The sequence below is a fragment of the Hyperoodon ampullatus genome (genome assembly GCF_949752795.1).
Source record: "Hyperoodon ampullatus genome assembly, chromosome: 10".
Lineage (NCBI taxonomy): Eukaryota > Metazoa > Chordata > Mammalia > Artiodactyla > Ziphiidae > Hyperoodon > Hyperoodon ampullatus.
This window is the reverse complement of record NC_136923.1, coordinates 53,635,789-53,660,175: the sequence shown is the minus strand read 5'-3', so window position 1 is coordinate 53,660,175 and position 24,387 is coordinate 53,635,789. Positions and strand designations below refer to the sequence as shown.

Below are 24,387 nucleotides of genomic sequence, written 5' to 3'. Positions count from 1 at the left end.
ACTCAACATTTATGGAGTGTCTACTCTGTGCCTGGCAGTGTCCTAGGCACTGACCCCTTGGGATTTCCAAGTATGTGGTGATGATCTGCAAATGTGTCTCTAACTGCCTCCCTGAAAGCTGCACATGGAATCCAAATGGACTCCTCAGACTTAACTTCTCCAGAACTGAGCTCATCACCCTTCTCTCCACATCAATTCCTCTTCCTGTTTTAGCAAATGATACTCATTCAGTTGCCCAAGCCTGAAAGCTGGACTCATCCTAGACTCCTTCCTCTCTCTGCCCCCAAGAAAGTAGTAGGTCTTATTTTTCTACTTCCTTGATATGTCTCAGTTTCACCCACGTCTCCCCATCACCATCACCGCCACACCAGCCTCCATCCTATCTAAGCCAGTATCACCTCTCATGTAGAATAAACACTGCATCACAGATGTAGAAAACAAACTTATGGTTACCAAGGGGGGGAAGAGGGGAGAGGGATAAATTGGGAGATTGGGATTGACATACATACACTACTATATATAAAACAGATAACTAGGGAATATCCTGGAGGTCCAGTGATTAGGACTCGATGCTTTCACTGCTGAGGGCCCGGATTCAATCCCTGGTCGGGGAACTAAGATCCTGCATGCCGCATGGTGTGGCCAATAGATAAATAAATAAATAAATAAATAAATAAAATAGATAACTGATAAGGACCTATTGTACAGCACCGGGAACTCTACTCAATACTCTGTAATGACCTATATGGGAAAAGAATCTAAAAAAGAGTGTATATATATGTATATGTACAACTGAATCACTTTCCTGCATACCTGAAACTAACACAACACTGTAAATCAACTATACTCCAATAAAAATTAATTAAAAAAAAAAAGAATAAACACTGCACCAGGCTCCCACCTGGCCTCTGCCTCCTGGCCCTGACGATGTCAAGCTCCTCCTTTAAACCCTACAATGGCTTCTTCTGCCCTCAGGATTTAAGTTCTAATTCTTTGAAATCATTTATAAGGCCAATCATGATCAGGCACTTCCTCTACCTCCCTACCTTCATTTCTCTCCATTTACCCTGTGCCTCATACTCTTTCCCTTATTCCTTCTCCCTTCCAACCATACTGAGCTCCTTTTAGTTCCTGAGCATGTCATCTGTCTGTAATCTCTGAATCTTAGCTGATACTCTTCCCTTTGCCTGGAAGAGCTCCTTTGTGTGCCCACCCGCCGCCAGCCCCTCACCTTGCCAACAGCACCTTTTTCTTCAGGCTTCAACAAAGATCTTACTTTATCTAAGAAGCCTTCCGTGAGCCCCCAAATCTGGGACAGAGGCTTTTTTTCTGGGCTGCCATAGTAAATTACACTGTAGGGTAATTACCTGTCAACTGGCCCTGTATCGCCCTCTAAATGTAAGTATCTAAGAGGGGAGGGACCTTGCCTCTCGTTTCATACTTCATCCCTGGGACCTAGCACCGCGACTGGCACACAGCAGGTTCTCAGTAAGTACACACTGAATGAATGAGTAGTCAGATGAGTGTAAGATACAGAATCCCCAATTCCTGGCTCTGACTCCCCATGGGAACTTTGGGAAGTCCTTTTTAGTCTTGCTGTATCTCGATGTCCTCACGTATAATATGAAAATACACTACAGATTGTGGCAGTTTTAAAACCTGGCCCCCAACTTCTTTGACATTGTCTTACTGAGAGGTGAGGCTTATGTCCCCTCCCCTAGAATTTGGCCTCTGTGATTTCTTGACCAAAAGATCACATGACAGAAGTGATGCTGTGATTAATTTAGGGGTTCAAGTCTTAACAAACTGGCAACTTTCGTTTCCTTTCCCTTGAGATGTTTGCTGGTAGGATGCAGGTACAAGGGGAAGCAGCCTTTGGGGAGGCCCACCCACGTGGAGAACACTCAGGCCTGCAGCCCACCAGCCAGCAGTGGGCACCGACTTGCCAGCATGCGAATGAGCCAGCTTGGAAGTGGATCCTCCAGCCCCCTTTGACCGTGCACGCCATGTGGAGAGAGACTTCCCCTCTGATTCTGAAGCTAAAGAAATGAATGTGGTTGCTTGGAGATCTAACTTTGGGATGCTTTGTTAAGCAACAAGAAATAACCAGGCGGATGTTGAGCCCTGCAAGTGGAGTGTTGCTGCCACCTGACATGCAGCATTGGCTTTGGGACCGGGTAGCAGGCAGGAGTCGAAAGGCCCTGGGAGGGTGTTAGGGACAGGGTAGGAGGCTGGTGGTGAGGGCTTAAGAGAACGAAGGAAAATGTTAGCTGGAGCCAAGAGAGTAAAGGAGACTCCAGTTATATAGGAAAGTTTGGAATAGTGTTGCTGTGCCTCCTGTAATGCAGAAAATCAGAAGTGTGCTGCATGAACTCAATGACCTGGTTAAGGAGATTGCTAGGCTGAGTTTCTAAAGGGCTGCCTGGCTTCCCCTAGCTGCCTGGTGAGTTTTTACCAAGATACATGCGTACCCCAGTTACGTTGTCAGGTGCTGTCTCCACGCACCGAATCATATACACCCTGAGACTTCTCCAGGTCCCTCAAGGGTTCACACGTCCAGTGAGACGGGCTAACTTGTGGTCCTCCAGGTTGTTTAACCCTCTTCTGGGTGACCCACAGAAGGCCAACCTCGGCAGCCCTGCCATCTTAGCTGACCAGGAGGGGGACTGGCAGAGGACCAGCCATCTCAGCACTGGATTGTCTCACTCCTCTGTCCTGGAGCTTTTCCCCTCCCCCACGACCTTCATTAAATCAATACACAAAAATGTTTATAATATATGTAAAAATGTAAAGCATAACCAACCTTCCTCTCCACTAGAACCACAATCTGTACTTTGTGTTTCCTTCCCTTCTTTTCCCTTACAGTTATACTATGTATGTATATATCCCTGTTGATACATGTAATTTTGCATGATCTTTGTAGCCAGTCTAGAAAATAAATGACTACTCACTATGTCCATCCTGGCACAATGTGTTATGCATCTCCGGTGATTGATAAACCCTGTATGATGTTGTGCAGAATGGGTCCACAGAACATCCAGGCAGTTCATTTTCATGCGGGTGCAGCTGCAGCATTGCCGAATGGGAGCGTCCATATAAGGAATAAATCTTTTAGGCAAAGGCTAAAAATGAGCCGATCCGTTGGTGTGAATCTTGGCAAAGTAAGTTGACTCCTCAAGTACATGAGTTCATTACTTAATTAGACAAATCTGTTTGGTAACACAAGTGGCAAAGGGAAAAAAATGAATAAAGCTTGGATAGTCCATCTTTCACATCATTCCCCCTTTGGTATCTTTCCTGGCAAATAACTGAGAACTAGCCACCAGTGAGGAGTGGAGGGCATGCTCTGTCTCACTCATTCTAAGCAGTTCCTTGCCTAAGTGTCATAAGTTAACAGAGATAAATTTTTCATACAATGTAGAAGTGAAAACAAAAATAACAGTTAATCCTCTGGGCATCAAACTAATAAGCCTAGTATTTTTCTAGGTACTAGAGTATTTGTTTCCTCAGCCAGTCTCCACTGATATTTTAGTTCTCTGGTTCTCAATCTTGAGTCCTTTTGCAATCACCCCTTGAACTTTAAAAAATTTGAATGTTTTGTATCCCATTCCGGGAGATTCTGATGCAATTGGTCTGGGGTGCTGACTGGGCGTGGGGATTTTGAAAAGCTCCGAAGACTCAGAGCTGCAGGGGAGTTTCAGAAACCCTGGTTCACACCGCTTTGTCCTCCTCCTCAGGGTCCAGCGCGGCGCCTGGTGGAAAGTGATGCTCAGAATGGATACACAACGTCCTGTTTCTCAGGAAGGAGGGAAGCGTGGTCTCAGAACCGCAAACCTCCCGGTGTCCTGGGGCGAAGACCATGAGGAGGCCAGTCCTGCCAAGCCAGTGGGTGACGGCGACGCCGCCCGCGTCCAGCTCTCCCCCTCCCTAGTGCGCAGGTACTGTCCGGCCAAGTCCCGAAGGCCTCAGAAGATACACGGCCACCGCGAAGTTCGGCGGTGCCAGGTGGTTTCCTGTTTCCACAAGGGAGGCGGAAGCTGAAGAGGATGGAGTGGCCACTTCGAGCTCTGAACCAAGCCTGGTTGACTTTAGAGTCAACCCCGGATTCTCTCTCGGCTCCAAATTGCAGCCCCGGCAGCTCTTCCCGAGAAGGTCGGAGTGGGGGGCACCCGGGCCAGCCGGGTCAGGACTGCTCCGTGGGGAGGCTAGTGCAGCCCCCGGCAGCTCTTCCCGAGAGGGTCGAGGTGGGGGGCACCCGGGCCAGCCGGGTCAGGACTGCTCCGCGGGAAGGCTAGTGCAGCCCCCGGAGCCCGGAGCGCGAGTCAAGGCGCAACCGCCCGGGGAGGCAAGGGGCGCGGCGGGAACGTCGATCCAGGGGGCGCGAACTACAAGTCCCGACAGGCCTCGGGCAGGGCTGGGCGGTGCCGGAGCGGGGCCGGGAGGCCAGCAGGGCCCGGGCGTGCGCGGTGGTTCTCGGGAGTGGCGGGGCGGGTCCTCCCGGCTGTCAGCTGTAGCCCTGTGCGCTCGGGCGGGGGTGGTAGCGGCCATTGGCCGAGAGGCGGGAGGGGCGGGGCTGCCGCGAGCATCAGCTGGTTCAGGCCGAGCGGGAGGAGGCGGAGGCGGAGCGGGCGAAGGCGGGCGGCCGGTCGGGGAGGCGCGCGCCGGTCTGCTGCGTTCCGGCCTGGCCATGGCAGCGGCGCCCCTGAAAGTGTGCATCGTGGGCTCGGGGAACTGGTGAGCGGCGGCGGGCCGGCGGCGCGGGCTCCGCCTGCGGGAAGCCGCTCTGCCGGACGTCCGAGGGTGCGCGTCCCCGCCGCGGCGTGGGCACCGGGCACCGCGCGTGGGGAGGCGGGGCGGGCGGCCTCGCGGCCGGGCTGGGCACCGCGCGTCCGGGGAGGCCGCGCCGAGGCACTGGGCGGGGAGGCCCTGGGCCCGTGTTCTCGTGGGGGCGGCGCGGAGAGAGGGGACGGCGCACCGGCGGGCACCTGTCTGCGCTCACGGCACTGCGCGGCGGGCGCACGGAGGCCACCTGCTCGCCACGCCCGGGGGGTTTGCGCAACATCCTCAGGGCGTTCTTCATTTCTCCTGGGCACATCGCCTGGGTCGAGTTGGAGGAGGCTCGAGCGTTCTTGCTGGGGTTTCCGAATCGAGGAAACCGAGGCAGAGGGGACTGAAGGGCGCCTGCTATCCAGGTCGAGGGCGGGGCCGGCTCTGCCCTTCCAGGTGCGGGTCCCGCTCCGGCTTCTGCGAAGTCTAGTATCTTAATAAAGTATCGGGAAAAAAATCCAAGTTCCTACAGGCCGGGCTCCCCCAGTAGCTCAGGGACTTTGGGAATTCTCCTTTGGGGGGATGTTCGCGCAGCTTTGCTTCTCCGATAGGCTTTATTTGACTTTAGCGTTTATAAAGCACTTTGTGCCAGGCGTTCTTTTAAGCACTTCAAATGTCAGCTCTTTTAGTTACCTTTCTGAAACTTACACAGTGGGATTATTTGGTGTGTTTGGGTTACTGTAGAGGAAAGTGGACTGGGGGAGAGGAGGCAGAATATGGTATAGCATCTGATATTTTCAATCTTTTTTCCACAGCTGCGCCCTATTTTTCCCACATCCGAGGGACTAGTATAGAATAGTTCAGAGTGATGTCCTTAAAGTCCTTCTGTTTTTTGGTGGCCGGACACTTATCACAGCTCAGGCTTCTAGGAGTCCTGCAGCAATTGGTACTAGTTACTTGGTCTCCGTCTTTAAGACTTGGCCCAGAAAGTACTTCTTTCAGGAAGCCTTATCTGATTCTCCACTTTTCCATCCCAGCAAGGTGAGGGGCCTCTCCCTGTGCTTCTGTTGCTGACATCTATCATTGCAAGGTGATGATTTATTTGATTATCTGTTTCCACTCCTCCCCTCCCAGCTCTTGAGAACAGCATCTACCTAGTGTCGGGCATATGCTAAGTAAATACTAAATGAATGTCTAAAAACTAACTTTTTAATGTGAAAATGTAATTGTATATGATTTGGCAATAATTCACATTGTTTAAAAGGTACCAAAAACCCCACAAAAAAAACAGTGAAACATCTCCCATCCACACTTGTCTCCCAAGGTATCTCCTGGAAGAAAACCAGTGTTACCAGTTTCTTCTGTTCTTTCCGGAAGAATTCTATAAGATGCAAGCGAATGTTTACATATATTCTTTTATCTCTCTGCCCTGCAAATACTAGGATATTATGCACTTTTCTGTAAACTTCTTTTTTCAACCAACAACAGAATGTTCTGTCCCACATGTAATGGAGTTTGTACCTACCCACTGCAGAGCTTCGTATGGACTTTCAGCTGGACTTTGCCAGTTCTGATCCCAAGGTCACTTGAGTGAAATGTCAGCTGCCTTGTGGGCCCTGAGACTGAAAACGCGCCCATTCAGCGTGTGTTCTTTAACATTAGTTTCCTCTTCTGTAAGAGGCCACAGGACCACAGACGACAGCACCTTTTCGTCCTTTGCAAGGTGCAGGAAAAGTGGCATGGCTGGGCTACGCCAGATTTGGGCCTGAAACAAGAGTTGTGAAGTGACCCTCCTGCGGCCCTGCCCCCCCGTCCCCCCTCCCCCTGCTGGCCCCATGCCCCCGGCTTCCCGCAGCTTCTCTCTGATGTACTTGACTTCTTCTTGGCTCACTCCAGCCCAAGGAAATGGAGTAGAACTTGGCTAGTGACACTGGAGCAGAACAATTGAGAAATGTGCTGATGGTCTGGGCTGGCTGCCGGTTCCGTTAATGATGGGATCAGACTGGAACAGTCGTTGGCTTCCTTGTCGCTGCCCTGGGTGCAGAGCCATGCTAGTCCTAGAGAGAGGCTTACGACCTCCCCAGAGAGATTCAGGCACTTAGGAACAGAAAAGGACACAGAGAGGCTGCCCAGGGGCCCACTGAGTATTCAGCTCTGGTCAAAGACATTTGACTGTCTGCTCCATGCAGATACGGTGGTTTTTCCAGGGATAGGGACACAAGTGGACACCATCCCTTCCTTCAGGTCACAGATAGAAGAGGATTTGGAAGATAAATTCAAAAGAAATGCAAAGTAGAAAGAAATATCTGTCGCAAGATTAGACGTTTTAGATTTTTGTTTTTGTTCTGATTTTTTTTTGTTGTTGTTCTCATGTGGCATGCGAGATCTTAGTTCCCCAATCAGGGATCGAACCCGTGTCCCCTGCAGTGGAAGCACGGAATCTTAACCACTGGACTGCCAAGGAAGTCCCAAGAGTAGACATTTTAAATAGTGGTTTTAGTAATGTTTCTTAAAATGTGGTCCAAAGACAACTTGCATCAGACTTCGCACTGAAGCTAGACGTGCTGAATCATATTCCCTGAGGGTGGAACAGATTTTTCCCTAAGGGATTTTAGCCTTCTGCTGATTTTGAAACAGGTTACCAAAAGACGGACCCTTCCAGATGCTCAGGAATAGGAAATTGCTTAAGCAGTGTTTACATTTGGGACTTTTTTTTTAAAGAAATTTATTTATTGGGCTTCCCTGGTGGCGCAGTGGTTGAGAGTCCGCCTGCCGATGCAGGGGACACGGGTTCGTGCCCCGGTCTGGGAGGATCCCGCGTGCCGCGGAGCGGCTGGGCCTGTGAGCCATGGCCGCTGAGCCTGCGCGTCCGGAGCCTGCGCGTCCGGAGCCTGCGCTCCGCAGCGGGAGAGGCCACAGCAGTGAGAGGCCCGCGTACCGCAAAAAAAAAAAAAAAAAAAAAAAAAAAAAAAGAAATTTATTTATTTATTTATTTATTTATTTGCTGTGTTGGGTCTTTGTTGCTGTGCCCGGGCTTTGTTTGGTTGCAGAGAGCAGGGGCTACTCTTTGTTGCGGTGCGTGGGCTTCTTGTGGTGGCTTCTCTCGTTGTGGAGCACGCGTTCTAGGCACGTGGGCTTCAGTAGCTGTGGCTCATGGGCTTCAGTAGTTGTGGCTCACGGGCTCTAGAGCGCAGGCTCAGTAGCTGTGGCATACAGGCTTAGTTGCTCCACGGCATGTGGGATCATCCCGCACCAGGGATCGTACCCGTGTCCCCTGCATTGGCAGGCGGATTCTTAACCACTGCGCGACCAGGGAAATCCCTACATTTGGGACCTTGAAGCAGCTCAGAATGCTTATGGAAATAATGATGTTACATCTATAGCTAAAAGGTGGCTCTAAAGCTCACATTGGTGCGTCCCCCAATGTAAATAATCATCAATTGCTATGCAGATACCTGAAGACTGACGGGCCTGTCCCGCCCTCCCTCACCTCTTTTCCTCTAGATGGTGGGAGAGAGGAGGCCAAAGGGGCCTCTTGCAGCCAGCTGAGCCCTGTTGTGCTGCCCCCTGTGGGGATGCAGGGAGGTGCTTCCTAACCGACGTGGCTTTTCTTGGTCCTGGTGACTCACAATAGCAACAGAAAGGAAAAAACAAAAGCTTCTTAGGTTCCTCCAAAGATGAAACAAAGTTCCTTCACCAGAACCTTGGGAAGGGCACCCAGACACAGTACAAGATGCAGTTCTAGAACTAAAACCTCAGGGTTGTATTTGCAGTCTAAGTCCAGAAACACCCCACACCTCCTTGGGAGGCCGGGTCAGGCAGCGGTGGAAGGAGGCACTCGGGATTCCCACCCCCCGGGTTTCTGGCCCCATCAAGTTCTAGGTCCTTGAGCAAACTGCTTCTCTCCAAGAATCATTGCTCCTGACATGGGTACCTGCTGTCTAGGATCATGGTGAGGATGAAATGAGATGATCTGAGAGAGTGCAAAGTGACTAGCACTCAGTAGTTGGCAGCTAATGAAAAAATGCTGTCTGGGTTAGTTCCATCATCCTTGACCAGAGCCATCACAAAACAGACCTTTTCAAGGTCAGCGGTTAATAAGGTGGAATTGAAACCCAGATCCTTCTAACTCCAATGTCCATATAAATTCTTAGCATTTTCAGTGAGAAGTGTACTTTTACCAATGCCAATCACAAAATGCTAAGGAATAGAGGCAGAGGAAGGGAGAAGGTAAAAGAGCGGGAGGTGTTTCCGGGAGTTATCTTTTGCCCTTGTTTTCACCACAGCTTGACTCCTGGGACTGAAAGTCAGGGAGAGCTTTGGCCTACTTTGCACCGATGAGTGAAACTGGACGTGTGGCTGACCCTTTTTGTCCTGTTGGAAGCATCTGAATGCAGCCTGGCAGCTCTTTATTCCCCAGTGTCATCGTTTTCGACTGTGCTGCTCAGTGCCTGTGATGATTCTTGCTGTACCCCCACGTGGAGAGCTCGAAACAGTTTAGGCATCTGCGTGTTAGCTCCTCTGAGGTCAAAACGACCCCTTCCTGGTCCACAGGCGGCGCTGACACACCTCTACTGTGGAAGCTGGAGGGAGAGGTAGTGGCGGTTCGGGCTGACCTGGGAGGAGACCCATTTCCCTTAGGAGCCAAGCTGAGGACACCTGCCAGGCTGATCTGCACACCTGTTTCTGTTGTTGTGCAGTGTATACATCACAGCTATATTGGGGATGAGTCTGATTTTCATATCTTAGCCCTCTTTCACCTCTTTCATCATTCTTCACTTCCTCCCCTCCCTTACGGGGGATAATCATAACAGTTACCACTTAGGGTCATTTTCTGTGTCTGGGATGTGTTTTGTTTCATTTAAATCTCATAACAAGTCTGTGCGGTAGTACTGTTATTCCTGTTTTATTTTTTTTGTTTTGTTTTGTTTTGTTTTGTTTTTTGCGATACGCGGGCCTCTCACTGTTGTGGCCTCTCCCGTTGCGGAGCACAGGCTCCGGACGTGCAGGCTCAGCGGCCATGGCTCATGGGCCCAGCCGCTCCGCGGCATGTGGGATCCTCCCGGACCGGGGCACAAACCCATGTCCCCTGCATCGGCTGGCGGACTCTCAACCACTGCGCCACCAGGGAAGCCCTATTATTCCTATTTTAGATGACAAAACTGAGATTAGAAAACTTTTCAAGGTCAGTGGTTAGTAAGGTGGAGTTGAAACCCAGATCTTTCTAACTCCAGTGTCCGTGTTTCTATATATTCTTATTATTTTTAATGAGAAGCATACTTTTACCTGAGAACAAATCCCATCATCACAAAAATATTGAGTAGCTTACCCTCCCAAAAAAGTCTAGTATAACAATATTCCACTTAAGAAAAATCAAATTGAAATGAGGTCTTAAAAATCATCCTGGAGAGACTTCCCTGGCAATCCAGTGGGTAGGACTCTGCACTTTCACTGCTTGCGGCACAGGTTCGATCCCTGGTTGGGGAACTAAGATCCTGCATGCCTTGCAGTGCGGCCAAAAAAAAAAAAAAAAAAATCATCCTGTTCAGTTTCCCTCCAAAGGAGGCATCCCATTTCTTGTAGACGTGACATGATCATAGTTTACTGTTTTTAAGGCACCTGATCTTAAAACTAATCTAGTAAATTAATTATTAGAAAAGTCTTATATTTGAGAGGAGAATCTGTCACCTCCAGCTTCTACCCATTAGTCTGTGAGCAGTGCTGAGGCGAGCCTACTCTTTTTTTTTTTTTTCCGGCTGCGTTGGGTCTTTGTTGCTGTGTGGAGGCTTTCTCCAGTTGCGGCGAGTGGGGACCACTCTTCGCTGCAGTGGCGGGCCTCTCATTGCGGTGGCTTCTCTTGTTGCGGAGCACGGGCTCCAGGTACGTGGGCTTCAGTAGCTGTGGCTCGCGGGCTCTAGAACGCAGGCTCAGTAGTTGTGGTGCACGGGCTCAGTCCCTCCATGGCATGTGGGATCTTCCCGGACCAGGGCTCGAACCCGTGTCCCCTGCGTTGGCAGGTGGATTCTTAACCACTGCACCACCAGAGAAGGCCGAGCCCACTCTTTTCTAAAACATGTCCCATTGGATAGAAGAGTCACATGTCCCCTAAGTCTTCCCTGTGGCAGGCCAAGTAGTATCTCCAAGCCTCTCAGTCCTTGCTGGTGGGAAGTTGTGTCTGGGGTCGTCAACCATCCAGGTCTTTCTTCTTCCCCTCATCCCTAATTCCCAGGCTTGATGATGTCAGGGACTAAGCCAGAAGTCCCCCTGCTCCTTTAAGGTTATCCTAGTGGCACTTTGCCATCATTCTACTTTGGGACTCAGTTCCTTCCACAGTTGGGTGCTAGGAACTTCATTGATTATCTGTTGCTGCCCCACTATCTCCCCTGAAACTTAATGGCTTCAAACAGCAATCATTGATTAGCTCCTGATTCTGGGGGTCAGCAATTTGGGCTAAGCGGGGAGAGTCTTCTGCTGGTCTCACCTGGGCTCGCTCATAAGGCAGCGGTCAGGTGTTTAGTGGGCTGGGGCTCTTGGTCCTCGATGCCCCCTTTCACAGTGGGCGGGCTTTGGCCAGGCTAATGGGGGCGACCGGCCACGTGTCTGTCTTTCGGCAGCAGGCGAGCTTGGGCTTCTCCATGTCGTGGCTGGATTCCAACTTCAAGAGAGAGTTCATATAAATTCCTCACATAAGTGGAATCATACAGTAATTGTCCTTTTTGTAACCGGCTTATTTCACTTAGTATAATGTCCTCAAGGTTCACTTCTTTTGTAGCATGTGCCAAAATTTCTTTCCTTTTTAAGGCTGAATGATAGTCCATAGTATGAATATACCAGCTTTTGTTTATCTGTTCAGTCCATCAGTGGACACTGGGTTGCTTCCACCTTTTCGCTGTTGTGACTAATTCTGCTATGAACATTGGTGTACAAATATCTCTTTAAGATTCTGCTTTCAAATCTTTTGGGCATATGCCCAGAAGGGGAATTGCTGGATCATATGGTAATTCTATTTTTAGGTTTTTGAGGAACCACACTGTATTGTTTTCCATAGCAGTTACACCATTTTATATTCCCACCAGCAGAGCACAAGGGTTCCAATTTCTGCACATTCTAGCACTTGTTTTTCTTTTGTTTTAATATAGTAGCCACACGAACAGGTGTGAGGCGATATTTTGTTAATTGCATGTGATGCATATGATCATATGGCATATACAATTTTGCATCCTGTTTTTTGTTAAATGTAACATTCTATTTGAGGTTTTTCCTCTGCAGTTTGGATTTTGATAGACAGAAAGACTTCCCCCCTCCCCCGCAAATGCTTGGCTTTTATTTATTTATTTGTTTGTTTGTTTGTTTTTGGCTGTGTTGGTCTTCATTTCTGTGCGAGGGCTTTCTCTGGTTGTGGCAAGCGGGGGCCACTCTTCATCGCGGTGCGCGGGCCTCTCACTATCACGGCCTCTCCTGTTGCGGAGCACAGGCTCCAGACGTGCAGGCTCAGTAGTTGTGGCTCACGGGCCTAGTTGCTCCGCGGCATGTGGGATCTTCGCAGACCAGGGCTCAAACCCGTGTCCCCTGCATTAGCAGGCAGATTCTCAACCACTGCGCCACCAGGGAAGCCCCAGAAAGACTTTTTCATCTGCTTCTCCCCCTCCTTTTTTTCTCTATGTGAAGTTGTTCACATTGATCTTTTTTCCTCTGTGGTTGCCATCTTTGATTTTAAACTTAGAAAGCTTCCCTATCCAGAGATCAAATAAACATTCACCAAGTTGAATCTATTTTTAAAATACTTTATTTTTCACATTTGCATCTAATACTCTGGCATTTGATTGTACTTTAAAAGCCCTTTAACTGCAAAGAATTACACGAAATGTTAACAGTTGTTCTCCCTGGGTGGTAAGATTATAATTTTTTTTTGTCTTTCATGTATTGCTTTTATAAATAAGAAAGTAGATGTTATTTAAACCAAAACTGATCACCCTCTTCCCTTGGATCCACATGTAGGATCAGCCCTGGGCATGGGATGGGGAGAACCTAGCTGAACCCTTGTTTGTTCTCCCTAGAGAGTTTCCTCCTTCGTAAAAGAGGGATGGTCTGTGGGGTCCTTTCTGTGCCAGTAAGCTTCTGCACCCCTTGCAGTTCTGGGAATTGTCAATCTGACTTGATAGGCATCCTGTTCCTTGGTTGATTAAAATGTCACATCTTTTTAGAGAGGAAGAGGTGAGTGAATGCCAAGGGGTTGGGGGAAGGGGGGTGTTGCCAGTGGAGGTTAGGACCTCCAGCAGGTGAGTGTCTGTCCAGCTGGGACCCAGGTAGGGAGAGCAGAGTGGTGAAGACATGGCCTGGGCTGCAGATCTCTCCTCTTCCACTGACCACCAGTGTGATCCCGGGAGTTCAGTGTCTTCACTTGAAAAATGGGGATCGTGATAGTCCCTGTCTCAGAGGGTTGCTAAGGCTTAAAACAGATAATGTGGGTAAGGTATTGAAAACAGTACTCTCGTGGTACTCAGATTGCAATACATAAATGTATCAGACCAAGGGGTTATACCCTTTCAGTTTATACAATGTTATTTGTCAATTACGTGTCAATCAAAAACAAAAAGCAAACAAACAGTGCCTGACACCTGGTAGTCAGCAAACCCCTACCCTCTGCCTCTTGCCCCATCCTTCCCTCTCCCCTTCCCTTTCCCTCTGCTCCTTTCTCAGCCTCCTCTCCCTCTCTCCCCCTGCTGCTCATAACCTTTCCCCTCCCGCCTTCCTCCACCTCCCACCAGGTGTGGACTCTGGGTAAAAGCAGAGGACAGGCTCCATGCCCCGCCCTGTTCCTGCACCTTTACTCCACGGGCCCTTCCCTCTGGCTCGAATTCTCCCCCACCCCAACCTTAGACTTACCAGCTTTATCCCCTGTGTCCTCTGTGCCCGGCACAGTGTCTGCATGGCATAGGTGCTTAATGTGTATTCTCAACAGATGATTCTACTCTACCCCTCAGCAAACAGGAATTAGTAGAAAGTGTGGGCTTTGGAAACAGATCTGGGCCAGAACTTCTGGCTCTACATGGACAGCATGACCGGGTGACTTATTCATTCTCTCTGAGCCTCTACTTCTTCATCTGTAAAGTGGGGATAACGTGGCTGCTGGAAAGATGAAATGAGCTCTTGTGTCAAATACCCAGTGTGTACCCAGCTGGCACTGGGTCGTGATTTCCCACCCCAAGTCCCTTTTAAATTTTGTTGGTTGGGCTTCCCTGGTGGCGCAGTGGTTGAGAGTCCGCCTGCCGATGCAGGGGACACGGGTTCGTGCCCCGGACCGGGAGGATCCCACATGCCGCGGAGTGGCTGGGCCCGTGAGCCATGGCCGCTGAGCCTGCGCGTCCGGAGGCTATGCTCCATAACGGGAGAGGCCACGACAGTGAGAGGCCCGCGTACCGCAAAAAAAAAAAAAAAAAAAAAATTGTTGGCATAATATTGCTGAGGGTGCAAACTAGTCTGTACTTTGAGGCCCAAGACCTGTTGTGGTAAGATAATTCATGATTCCATGGGAAATGTGATATTATACCCCGGAGTAAAGACCCAGGACTGGTCGTCAGTCGTCCTGAGTCCCCCTCCCAGTTCTGCCACTACCTGGTTGAGTAACCCAAGGTCAGAGTGACCGAGCCTCCTGTGTCGTGTCTTAATCTGCCAGGTGGAGGTTTAGATGAAATTAAACCTCCTTTAAACTGCCATGGTCGCTTTTGTTCTGCTTATTCACGTAGACTTTCTTTAAAAGTTGACTTTAAAAGAAAACTTTATATCACCACTCCAAAGACTGCAAGTAGAAGGTAACAGCGGCCACCAGTAGAATGGAAACAAAACAGTATTATAAAATCCTTGCCAGATACTGGTCCCTGCCAAGGCTCTGAGTGGAGGCCGCCTCATACTTTGGGAAGAAGGGAAATTCACACAGGCTGGGGAGCTGGGAAACACCGCAACACTCACATGAGACATTCGGCGCTCTCTCAGGGAGGCCAGGAGAGTTGAAAAGGGCACACATGCGTCATTGTCACTTGGTGGTGTGTGTGTGTGTGTGTGTGTGTGTGTGCGCGCGCGCAAGCGCTCAACCATTGGGGCTACCTCTGGCCCCCACTCCTCACTTGGGGGAAAACCGGACTCATCGCAGACCTGGCCTTTAGTAGCTGGACGAGCTGGCAGGTGGAGCGATGGCTGCTTGTGCCCTTGACCCAGCCGTGTTAATGATCTGTGCCTGACCGGGCTGGAACAGTTACAGGACAGCCCCTGAAACAAGGAGACGCCACCACCATGGCCATGGGACCCCGGCCCCCGACCATGGCTGAGCCACACACAAACTGCCTCCATGGACTGGACTGGACGCAGTATTTTAATTTGATTTTAGGCTCAGTTCTAATATATCTGTGCATATTTTTAGACTGGTCCTCTGTAGGCCAGGCATCTTTTTAGGACAGGGTTTTCACTTATATGTGGATTTTATGTAGTTGCCTTCAAAACACACGGGTTCTTCCAAAACACTCCCTTTGCTATTTGATCCTGTTCTTACGCATACGTGACGAACACATTTAGTACCATTTCAGAGCCACAGAGGAGTTTTGGGTATGGATTATACTTAAAAACAAAAACAACTGTATTCAGGTGTAATGGAAACACAGAAAACTCAGACATACTTAATATTTGATGGGTTTGGAGATAGGGATACGCCCATGAAACCATCACCACAATCAAGGTGATAAACATCCATCACCTCCAAGAGATTCCTCCTGCCCCCATCTCCCCATGTTTGGTGGTAAGAATATTCAGTACTATGTTAGCTATGGGCTTGTCGTATAGAATATATAGCCTTTATTATGTTGAGGTGAATTATATACTTTTGAGGTTTTATAAACAACACAGAAAAGGTGGACAGCAGAGAAAGTACGTGGTTCAAATGGAGATGGTACTGAAAGAGATTAAAACAGAACAAATTAAAGTGTTTTCATTTCTGATGTCCAAAAAAATATATTATTGTATAAGTTATATAGAAAGAACAAGACTAGGCCTTATAGGCATTAGAATCTTTTTGTTCATCTCCCTGGATTCATTTTTTTTTTTTAATTAATTAATTTATTTATTTTTGGCTGCGTTGGGTCTTCGTTGCTGCCCGGGGGCTTTCTCTAGTTGCGGTGAGCAGGGGCTACTCTTCGTTGTGGTGCACGGGCTTCTCATTGCGGTGGCTTCTCGTTGCAGAACATGGGCTCTAGGTGTGCGAGCTTCACTAGTTGTGGCACACGGGCTCTAGAGCACAGTCTCAGTAGTTGTGGTGCACGGGCTGTAGAGCACAGGCTCAGTAGTTGTGGTGCACGGGCTTAGCTGCTCCACGGCATGTGGGATCTTCCCGGACCAGGGCTCGAACCCGTATCCCCTGCATTGGCAGGAGGATTCTTAACCACTGCGCCACCAGAGAAGTCCCTCCCTGGATTCATTCTTGAATTGAATTTCATGCTTCTTCCCCGCGTCCATCTCCTCCCTTCCCTTCCCTCCCCTCCCCCATCCATGAGTGGCAGATCCAGTAGCTTGGCCCAGAATTACCTGGAGTTACCTCAGCGTTGCTGAGTCTCATGCATCCCTTAGCTACCACTGCAAAATAGCCCACCCTCTGCCAACTCGGTGCTGAAAATAACAAGCACACGCTGAAAATAACAAGCACACATTGTTGCTTGTGCATCTCTGGATCAGCTGGTTAGTTCTTGGCTTGGCCCGGCTCCCTCACGTGTCTGTGATTAGCTGAGTGTTGGCTGTGGAAGCTCTGCTTTGCCTGCTTTTCCCATCCCTGGTGAATGAAGCCCTTTTTGCTTCTCTGCAGAGGTATGGTCTTCCTCAGCACCGTTCCCATGTCTTCTCCCGGGACCTCAGCCAGGTCTGTCCACCGTGGTTCCCTCAGCTGAACGCTGGGCAGGCCGAGCCTTCCCATGGATTACCTGGGTTGCATCTGAGTCCTTTATGTTAAAAGTCCCTCGCAGTTTACCCTTCTAATCAAGTGTCCCTCATTCCCTTTCACCTCTTATCACACACAGGATTGTGAATTCCTTTTACCTTGTTCATCTCTCAAGTGGGTGGGAAGCTTTTGAGAGCTGTGCCTTTTATATCACCAGCATCTAGCCCAAGGCATTATGTGCAGTAGGTGCTCAGGACATTTTTGATAACTGAGATAAATGCGTGAATGAATGACTGAATGAGGTCCTTGATGAAACCTGGGAGGAGGTAGAGTGTGAGGACCTCCCAGGAGTAAAAAATGCAACTGGAATTTCCCTCATTTTTGTTTTGCTCTTCTAAGCCCCATTTGAACTCCAAAGAACAAGGTATGGTGGGCTTAGTTCTTTCTTTTTTTAAATAAATTTATTTATTTATTTATTTGTGGCTGCATTGGGTCTTCGTTGCCACGCGCAGGCTTTCTCTAGTTGCAGTGAGCTGGGGCTACTCTTCGTTGCAGGGGGTGGGCTTCTCATTGTGGTGGCTTCTCTTGTTGCAGAGCACGGGCTCTAGGTGCGTGGGCTTCAGTAGTTGCGGCACGTGGGCTCAGTAGCTGTGGCTCATGGGCTGTAGAGCGCAGGCTCAGTAGTTGTGGCGCATGGGCTTAGTTGCTGCGCAGCATGTGGGATCTTCCTGGACCAGGGCTCGAACCCGTGTCCCCTGCACTGGTAGGCGGATTCTTAACCACTGCGCCATCAGGGAAGCCCTGGTGGGCTTAGTTCTTAATAGTTCCAATTCTTAACTAACTTTTCAGCAGAAACACAGTAGGATTGTCTCTGGTTGCAAATGCTTGGCTTCCCCAGGAGGCGGCTGTAAAGGGAGAAACAGGTGTATTCCAGTAAGACTGTGGACCATGGGTAGCGGGTTCATGGTTCTAGTTTATTTTCCCACTTGATTTACTAGACATGGATTCCTAGTGTCTTATAGATCCCCTCCTCGGTTTGCTCAGTTCCCCAGAATCACACTTGCTCTCTTTGACCTTGTGTGAGTTATTAGGATAAACATTAGGGTAAAAGTGATAGTGATGGTGGGGAGATTCTCGGCCTTTTTTCTGCAGGGTGTCAGAGGAGAATTGGATTAATGGATATGTAGCTAATAAACTGTCCTGCTGACAGAGAATAAGGACTTCCCAGGGAAAGCCACAGAGCTTTGATGTTTACAGCTATTCCTTTGTGAGGAAGGAGAGCACCAAAGTTCTAGATCCTTGTGCAGAGCAGCTGTCCTCAACTGGCCGCACGTCAGTACTAGGGGAGCTCTAATAACTGCTGATGCCTGATCCCACTCCAGAGGTACCCATTTCATTGATCTTGGGTGTGGCCTGGGACTCAGTCTCCCAGGTAATTCTATTGTGCAGCCAAACATAAACATAAGGATAACTGTCTCCAATCTGTTCTGCATCAGCTTGGTCCCACCCCCTTTCTGTCATCACCCCTTACTCCATTTCACAAATTGTCTGAATCCTTAGAAAAAATCATTAGAAAAAATAACGAAAGCCCTGACACGTGAATTCTCAAGGTGCTTTTTACCATTCTTTCCTTTGCTCCTCGCACCAGGAAAGTTATCTAAGAAACAAACTATTTCTCTGTTCAGATTCCTGTAAAAGAACTTGATTGGTTCAGCCGGGATTAGGTCCCACCCACGGCCCAATCAGTGTGCACTCAACACACCTGTGAGATGGGCACAGGTGCCAGCTGACCATGATCACCTCTGCCACGGGGACCAGCCGCACACCCACGGCTCTCGTGCAGAGGACTGGCTTTAACTAGCATCTTCTCTTCCCCTGTGGGAAAGCCTGTGGGAGACGGATTCATTACCAGAATAGGTTTGGTGAATAGAGATGCAGAAAAAAGGGAGCTTTTGGAGGCCTCTGGGTGTCTGCTGGGGGGACCCATGCCCTTGCTCCGCTCCTTTTCTGGAATCCACTTGGGTCTTGTCTTTCCTTTATGACTGCACATGGAGCCTGTTGCAGTTCACCAGAACACAGCTTATCCTACGGTAGCTGCATATTAATCTCCTTGATGGATTGGAAACATAGCCTAGTTGCTTCGGAGACTTCATGAACACTTGAAGTGTTATTTTTATGCCATCCTTCAGGTGGATTTCTCTTCCTTCTGTGATACCCTCTTCCAGGATAGGTTGGTGCTTACTAGTTTCAAGGGGTGGTGCTTTCTGACCTTGTAGCAAATTCTGGGGCTTTCCTGATCATGGGGTGGTATTTCCAAGTGAAAACAACTAAGTTTCAAACAGCTTGGACTTCCCTGGTGGCGCAGTGGTTAAGAAACCGCCTGCCAATGCAGGGGACACGGGTTTGAGCCCTGGTCCGGGAAGATTCTACATGCCACGGAGCAGCTAAGCCCATGTGCCACAACTACTGAGTCTGTGCTCTAGAGCCAGCGAGCCACAACTACTGAGCCCACGTGCCACAACTACTGAAGCCTGCACACCTAGAGCCCGTGCTCTGCAACAAGAGGAGCCACCGCCATGAGAAGCCCGCACACTGCAACAAAGAGTAGCCCCTGCTCACCACAACTGGAGAAAGCCCGCACGCAGCAACGAAGACCCAATGCAGCCAAAAACAAACAAATAAATAAATAAATTTATTAAAAAACCAACCAAAGAAACAAAAAAACAGCTTGCGGCTGAGGCGACATCACATCTGAGTTCTAAGCTCAGTGCTTGAATCAGAACACAAGTCTCCTGAAATATAATCTAGTGCTTTTTCTCTTCTGCCCAAGTGAGTTTGTTTTCTTTTCCACTGTTTCTTTTGCAGGGGTTCAGCTGTTGCAAAAATAATTGGTGATAATGTCAAGAAACTTCAGAAGTTTGCCTCCACGGTCAAGATGTGGGTCTTTGAAGAAACGGTTAATGGGAGAAAACTGACAGACATCATAAATAATGACCATGAAAATGTAAAATATCTCCCTGGACACAAGCTGCCAGAAAACGTGGTAAGACTGGTTAATTCTAAAGTTACACTCAGCTGAGTTAGCACTTGGGACGTGGGGAGATGGGAAAGCTGCTTCCCCGGTCTCCTGTTCCTCTCTACCACCAGGTTCAGTGCTTGGTCCGTTTTGGTTTTCCTGACTCTGAACATGGGCCTTGTGTTAGTTTGCTAGAGCTGCCATAACAAAGTACGATAGTCTGGGTGGCTTAAACAACAGAAATTAATTTTCTCACAGCTCTGGAGGCTTCACGTAGTCTGGAGGAAGAAATTTTCCTCTACCCTCTAGGTTCTTCTGTCTGGTCTGAGAATTAAGTTGACATGAGACAGATTAACAGGAGAAAATCAAACAAAGTTTAATAACATGTATGCATAGGAGAGACCCAGGAAAACTATGTCATTCACCAAAATGGCTGAAGCCCTCACCTTAAATATCCTCAGCTAAAGACAAAAGAGGATGTTGAAGGTGGGGAGAGTCAGTTCTGGGAGGTGATAGGGAAAGCACAGTAAACAAGGGTAAGGTGTTTACGCAGATTTAAGTCAGTGCCTTCCCCTTTCCTGAGAGTTTCTAGAGATTTAGTCCTCCCAGCTCTTCCAGGTACTTGGAGGGAGACCCCCTTACAAATGGAGATTTCCCTCATGAATGTAAATGTTTCTTACAAAAGGACAACTCCTACTTGGTTTTCAGTTTCTTCCTTGTCTGCTGTTTCTTAAAAAACAACCACCTTAAAATAATTAATGTGCCAGGGCTGCCCTGGTGGCACAGTGGTTGAGAGTCCGCCTGCCGATGCAGGGGACAGGGGTTCGTGCACCGGTCCGGAAAGATCCCACATGCCGCGGAGCGGCTGGACCCGTGAGCCATGGCCACTGAGCCTGCGCGTCCGGAGCCTGTGCTCCGCAACGGGAGAGGCCACAACAGTGAGAGGCCCGCATACCACAAAAAATAATAGTAATAATTAATGTGCCAAAGAGGCATATTTTGAGGTGGCAAAATCTCCCCTACAAAGCCCAAGATCAAGGTGTTGGTAGGGTTGGTTCTTCTGAGGCCTCTCCTGGACTTTCTTCTTCCCGTGTCTCCACGTGGTCCTCCCTCTGTGTATCTGTGTCCTAAGACAGACACCAGTCATGTTGCAATGGGGCTTACCCCAGTGACCTCATTTTAACATAATAACCTTTACAAAGAGCCTGTCTCCAAATACAGTCGCATTCTGAGGTACTAGAGTTAGGACTTCAACATATGAATTTTGGGGGAACACGTTGCAGCTCATCATAGGCTACTTTCTTGGCATTCAGAATGGTGGCCACATCAAAGCTAGAACTAATAATTTTACCTTTGTCTTGTGTCTCTTGGTAACTCCCTGGATACCTGTTGATGAAAAATTAATCAGTCGGTCTAAGAAAGAAGTAGAAATTTTATTCGAGCCAAATTGAGGATTATAACTTGGGAAGAGCATCTCAGTGTTGAGAACTGTTCTGCCCATTAGAAGTCAAGGCATAGTTACCTAAGTTTTTTGAGACAGAGGGCTTTATGTTAAATGAATTACTGACAGTTCATACAATCCAAATCTGTACAAGATAAAGAAGGAATGTTATATTTAAGGAGTTGTCTCCTTGATGCTAAAAGAATGTTGCTCTTCATGGTTGAGCAGGTATTTCTGCCGATGGGGAAGGTTTGGTCCATGTGTAATGCAGATACACAAAGCACAGTAGAGGGGAGAGAGGAGGCCAAAGGGCAGAGAAAATTTTTTTTGTTTAACTTTTTCTTGTCTTGCCACAAAATATGAATTTTATTTCACATACCCTTTCTAAGCACATGGACTTTGGTCCATCCCTAGGCCAGCTAATGCACTGGTGAAACCGTGCACCTCAGATTGGGACTTGAACCCACGTGCTGGGACTCAAACCCAGCCAAAACCCACAGTCTTCCAACTGAGGTCACACACCTGGTTTCAGGACTTAATGAAGCTCAGGTTCTTGATGTCTCATCACAGAAAGAATTCAGTGAGAGACAAAGTGAAAGGTCAGAAGTGGATTTATTTAGAGAGAAACACACTCCACAGAGTGTGGGCCATATCAGAAGGTGAGAAAGGCACCGGGGTATGGGGGTTGTCAGTTTTTATAGTGGTGGGTAATTTTATAGGCTAATGAGTGGGAGGAGTATTCAGCTATTTTGGGAAGGGGTGGGGATTTCCAGGAATTGGGCCACCACCCACTTTTTGATCCTTATGGTTGGCCTTAGAACTGTCATGGCGCTTGTAGGTGTGTCATTTAGCTTGCTGATGTGTTACAGTGAGCATATACTGAGGCTCAAGGTCTGTTGGAAGTTGACTTGTCCACCATCTTGGACCCATTTGGTTCTAATCTGTTTATGTCATGTCCTTGGGCTCTGTTGTTCTTTCAAAGGTTGTGCCCTGCCCCCTTCCCTCCAGTTTTATTGGTCTGTAATTAAAATCAAGGTCAAGACCTAAATTACCGAATAACATTGGAGGAAATAGAAAATGGGAAGACTGACAGTTTAAAATTCCAGCTTATTAGGCCTGAGCAGGAAAAATCTAGGTTATTGCCTGGCCTCATTCCAGTGACTAGCAGAGGAATGAGAAGGTGAGCCTGAGAATGAAAATGGTGACCCGGCTGCTTGTGTGAGTGGAATTCATGAATTCCTGTTCCAGATTCACCCCTGGATGGCTTTCTGTAAAAGTCTGTTTGAAAACCAGCCCAGGTGGCTGCCTGACTCCTAGCAGGGGAGACAGATTTCTTGGCTGATGAATGCCAGCAAGTTTGGAGATGCAAAGACCTTGCTCACTGAGGATTTCCAGTTGCCTTTGGCTACAGTGTTCATTGGTGTCAAGCCCTGTGCAGAGAGTAGTTTATATGTATCATCATGTTACCCGAAAACTGGGTTTACCTCTTGGATTTATTACTTGGAGCAAGTAAGGAGAACACCAAGGATCTTTCCTAAAGCAGTGTCTCCCCAGCAACAAAAGGGGGGAAGTCTTTTTTTGGCAAGAAGTAGATTTATTAATATAGGACTCTTGTATGAGATGCAAGCGGTCAGGCGAGGGAGCTCTGCCCTGAGGATTAAGTGGGCTACAATTTTATAGTCAAAGGAAAGGGGGAGGGGGAAAATTGGCGAAGTTTTAAGCTAAGGGAACATGCATACTCTCGAAGGGTCTTGGGTGGTGGACTGAGTGAGTCCAAGCTAAAGGGGATTGAAAGTTACAAGGGTTGGAAATGGTCAACATCATCATTCCTTAGGTTCCAGTTGATCTGGTGGTGTTTAAACCCGAGGCGGGTTTAAATCCTGCAAACCGCTTAAGGTAGTGCTTTAGGCCAGTGTAACTGGGAGTCTTTACAACTGATGTATTATCTTTGCTATTGTTACTTCTCTTGCCTGATAAGTTTGTCCTTTTGATCATTAATTACTGAGACCTGTTCAAAGGCAAGCACTGTGGCTCAGATCACAAAGTGGCTTAGGCCAAAGATGGCTTCTCTTCTGTCAAGAAAGCCATACCTTGTTCTCTTTCTCCAGGGAACCCCATCCCTGTCTGGTTACAGTCTCATTTAATGTTCTCAGTGACCCTCTTAGGTTGGTGCTATTAGCTTTCTTACTGTGATGGTGATTCTGATTTTATAGGGGAAGAAACCAGGGCTCAGAGAGGTTAATGAACTTGCCCCAGGTCACAGAGCTGGTGGCTGGCACACCTGTTCCTGAGCCTGCTGAGTCATGGCCTTTTAGACAGTGATGACTTGATGACTTCCCTGTGTCACTGCACTAGGGCCGGGCAGCGTTTCCCTGCAGTTACTCCTGGTGCAGTAAGTGGGGAGAGGAAGGTTCCCTAGGGTTCTGAGCTGGGCAGTTAAGTTACCCAAGTGTCTGATGGAAAGAGTAGAGGCGCCGCTGTTCCCGCGGCTCTGGAAGGCCTCTGAGGTCATCTCTAACCGTGCTTGGCGCAGACCATTCCTCCGAGCTTCCCTTCTCATACCTGTCGGGATCGATTACTCCTTCCCTTCTGTAGAGAGTTCCTTCCGCTCTGTGTGGACCACTCTGTACCCCCACCTGCCCCAGGCATGTGGGCTTGACTTTCTGGGGTTTCGTTCTCCCAAGGTTCCTAGCGTAGTGCTCAGGGAACATGGGGGGAGGTGAATCTGCCAGATGGTTCTCTGCCTGCACAGAGAACAGGGGAGCAGGGGGGAAGGAGGGAGTCAAGAGCCACGTCCCTCAGAGCCTGGCCCATGACTGACTCCACCCCCCACCTCCCCGGGTGCCCAGGTGTAGACGAGGGAGGAACTCTCTGCTCCCAGATGGTTGATATCTGAAGCCTTGTAGCCTCATGAGAATTAGTGTATCCGTTCCCTGGACTGGACGTTTGCATGGTTTCCGGTCGTTTGCTGTTATAGACAGTGCCTCTGGGAAAGGCCTTGTCTCTGTCCCAGGGATGGCATCGCTGGGTCACAGGGATGCAGCCTGTAATCTGCCAGATGGCACCACTGGTTTCCAGCATGATAGTGAAACTGCACAACTCAGATTAGGACTTGAACCCACGGGTGGGGACTCGAACCAACCGAAACCCAGATTGGGACTTGAACCCACTGTCTTTCAATTAAAATCATACACCTGGTATCAGGACCTACTGAAATTCAGGTTCTTTATGTCTCAGCTCAGAAGG

The 24,387-nt window shown here is 48.7% G+C and overlaps 1 protein-coding gene across 1 annotated transcript in view; it reads left to right on the top strand.

The window, feature by feature from the left end:
- Window positions 1–4,687: 4,687 nt before the first annotated feature.
- The window catches only part of GPD1L (glycerol-3-phosphate dehydrogenase 1 like), a gene marked incomplete at both ends in the record, with an annotated part of 51,688 nt that continues 31,988 nt past the window's right edge, over window positions 4,688–24,387 (top strand). The window contains 2 exons of the mRNA XM_079713341.1: window positions 4,688–4,734; window positions 19,550–19,727. Of these exons, the coding sequence (XP_079569467.1) occupies window positions 4,688–4,734; window positions 19,550–19,727 (225 nt within the window). The remainder of the gene's footprint in view (window positions 4,735–19,549; window positions 19,728–24,387) is intronic.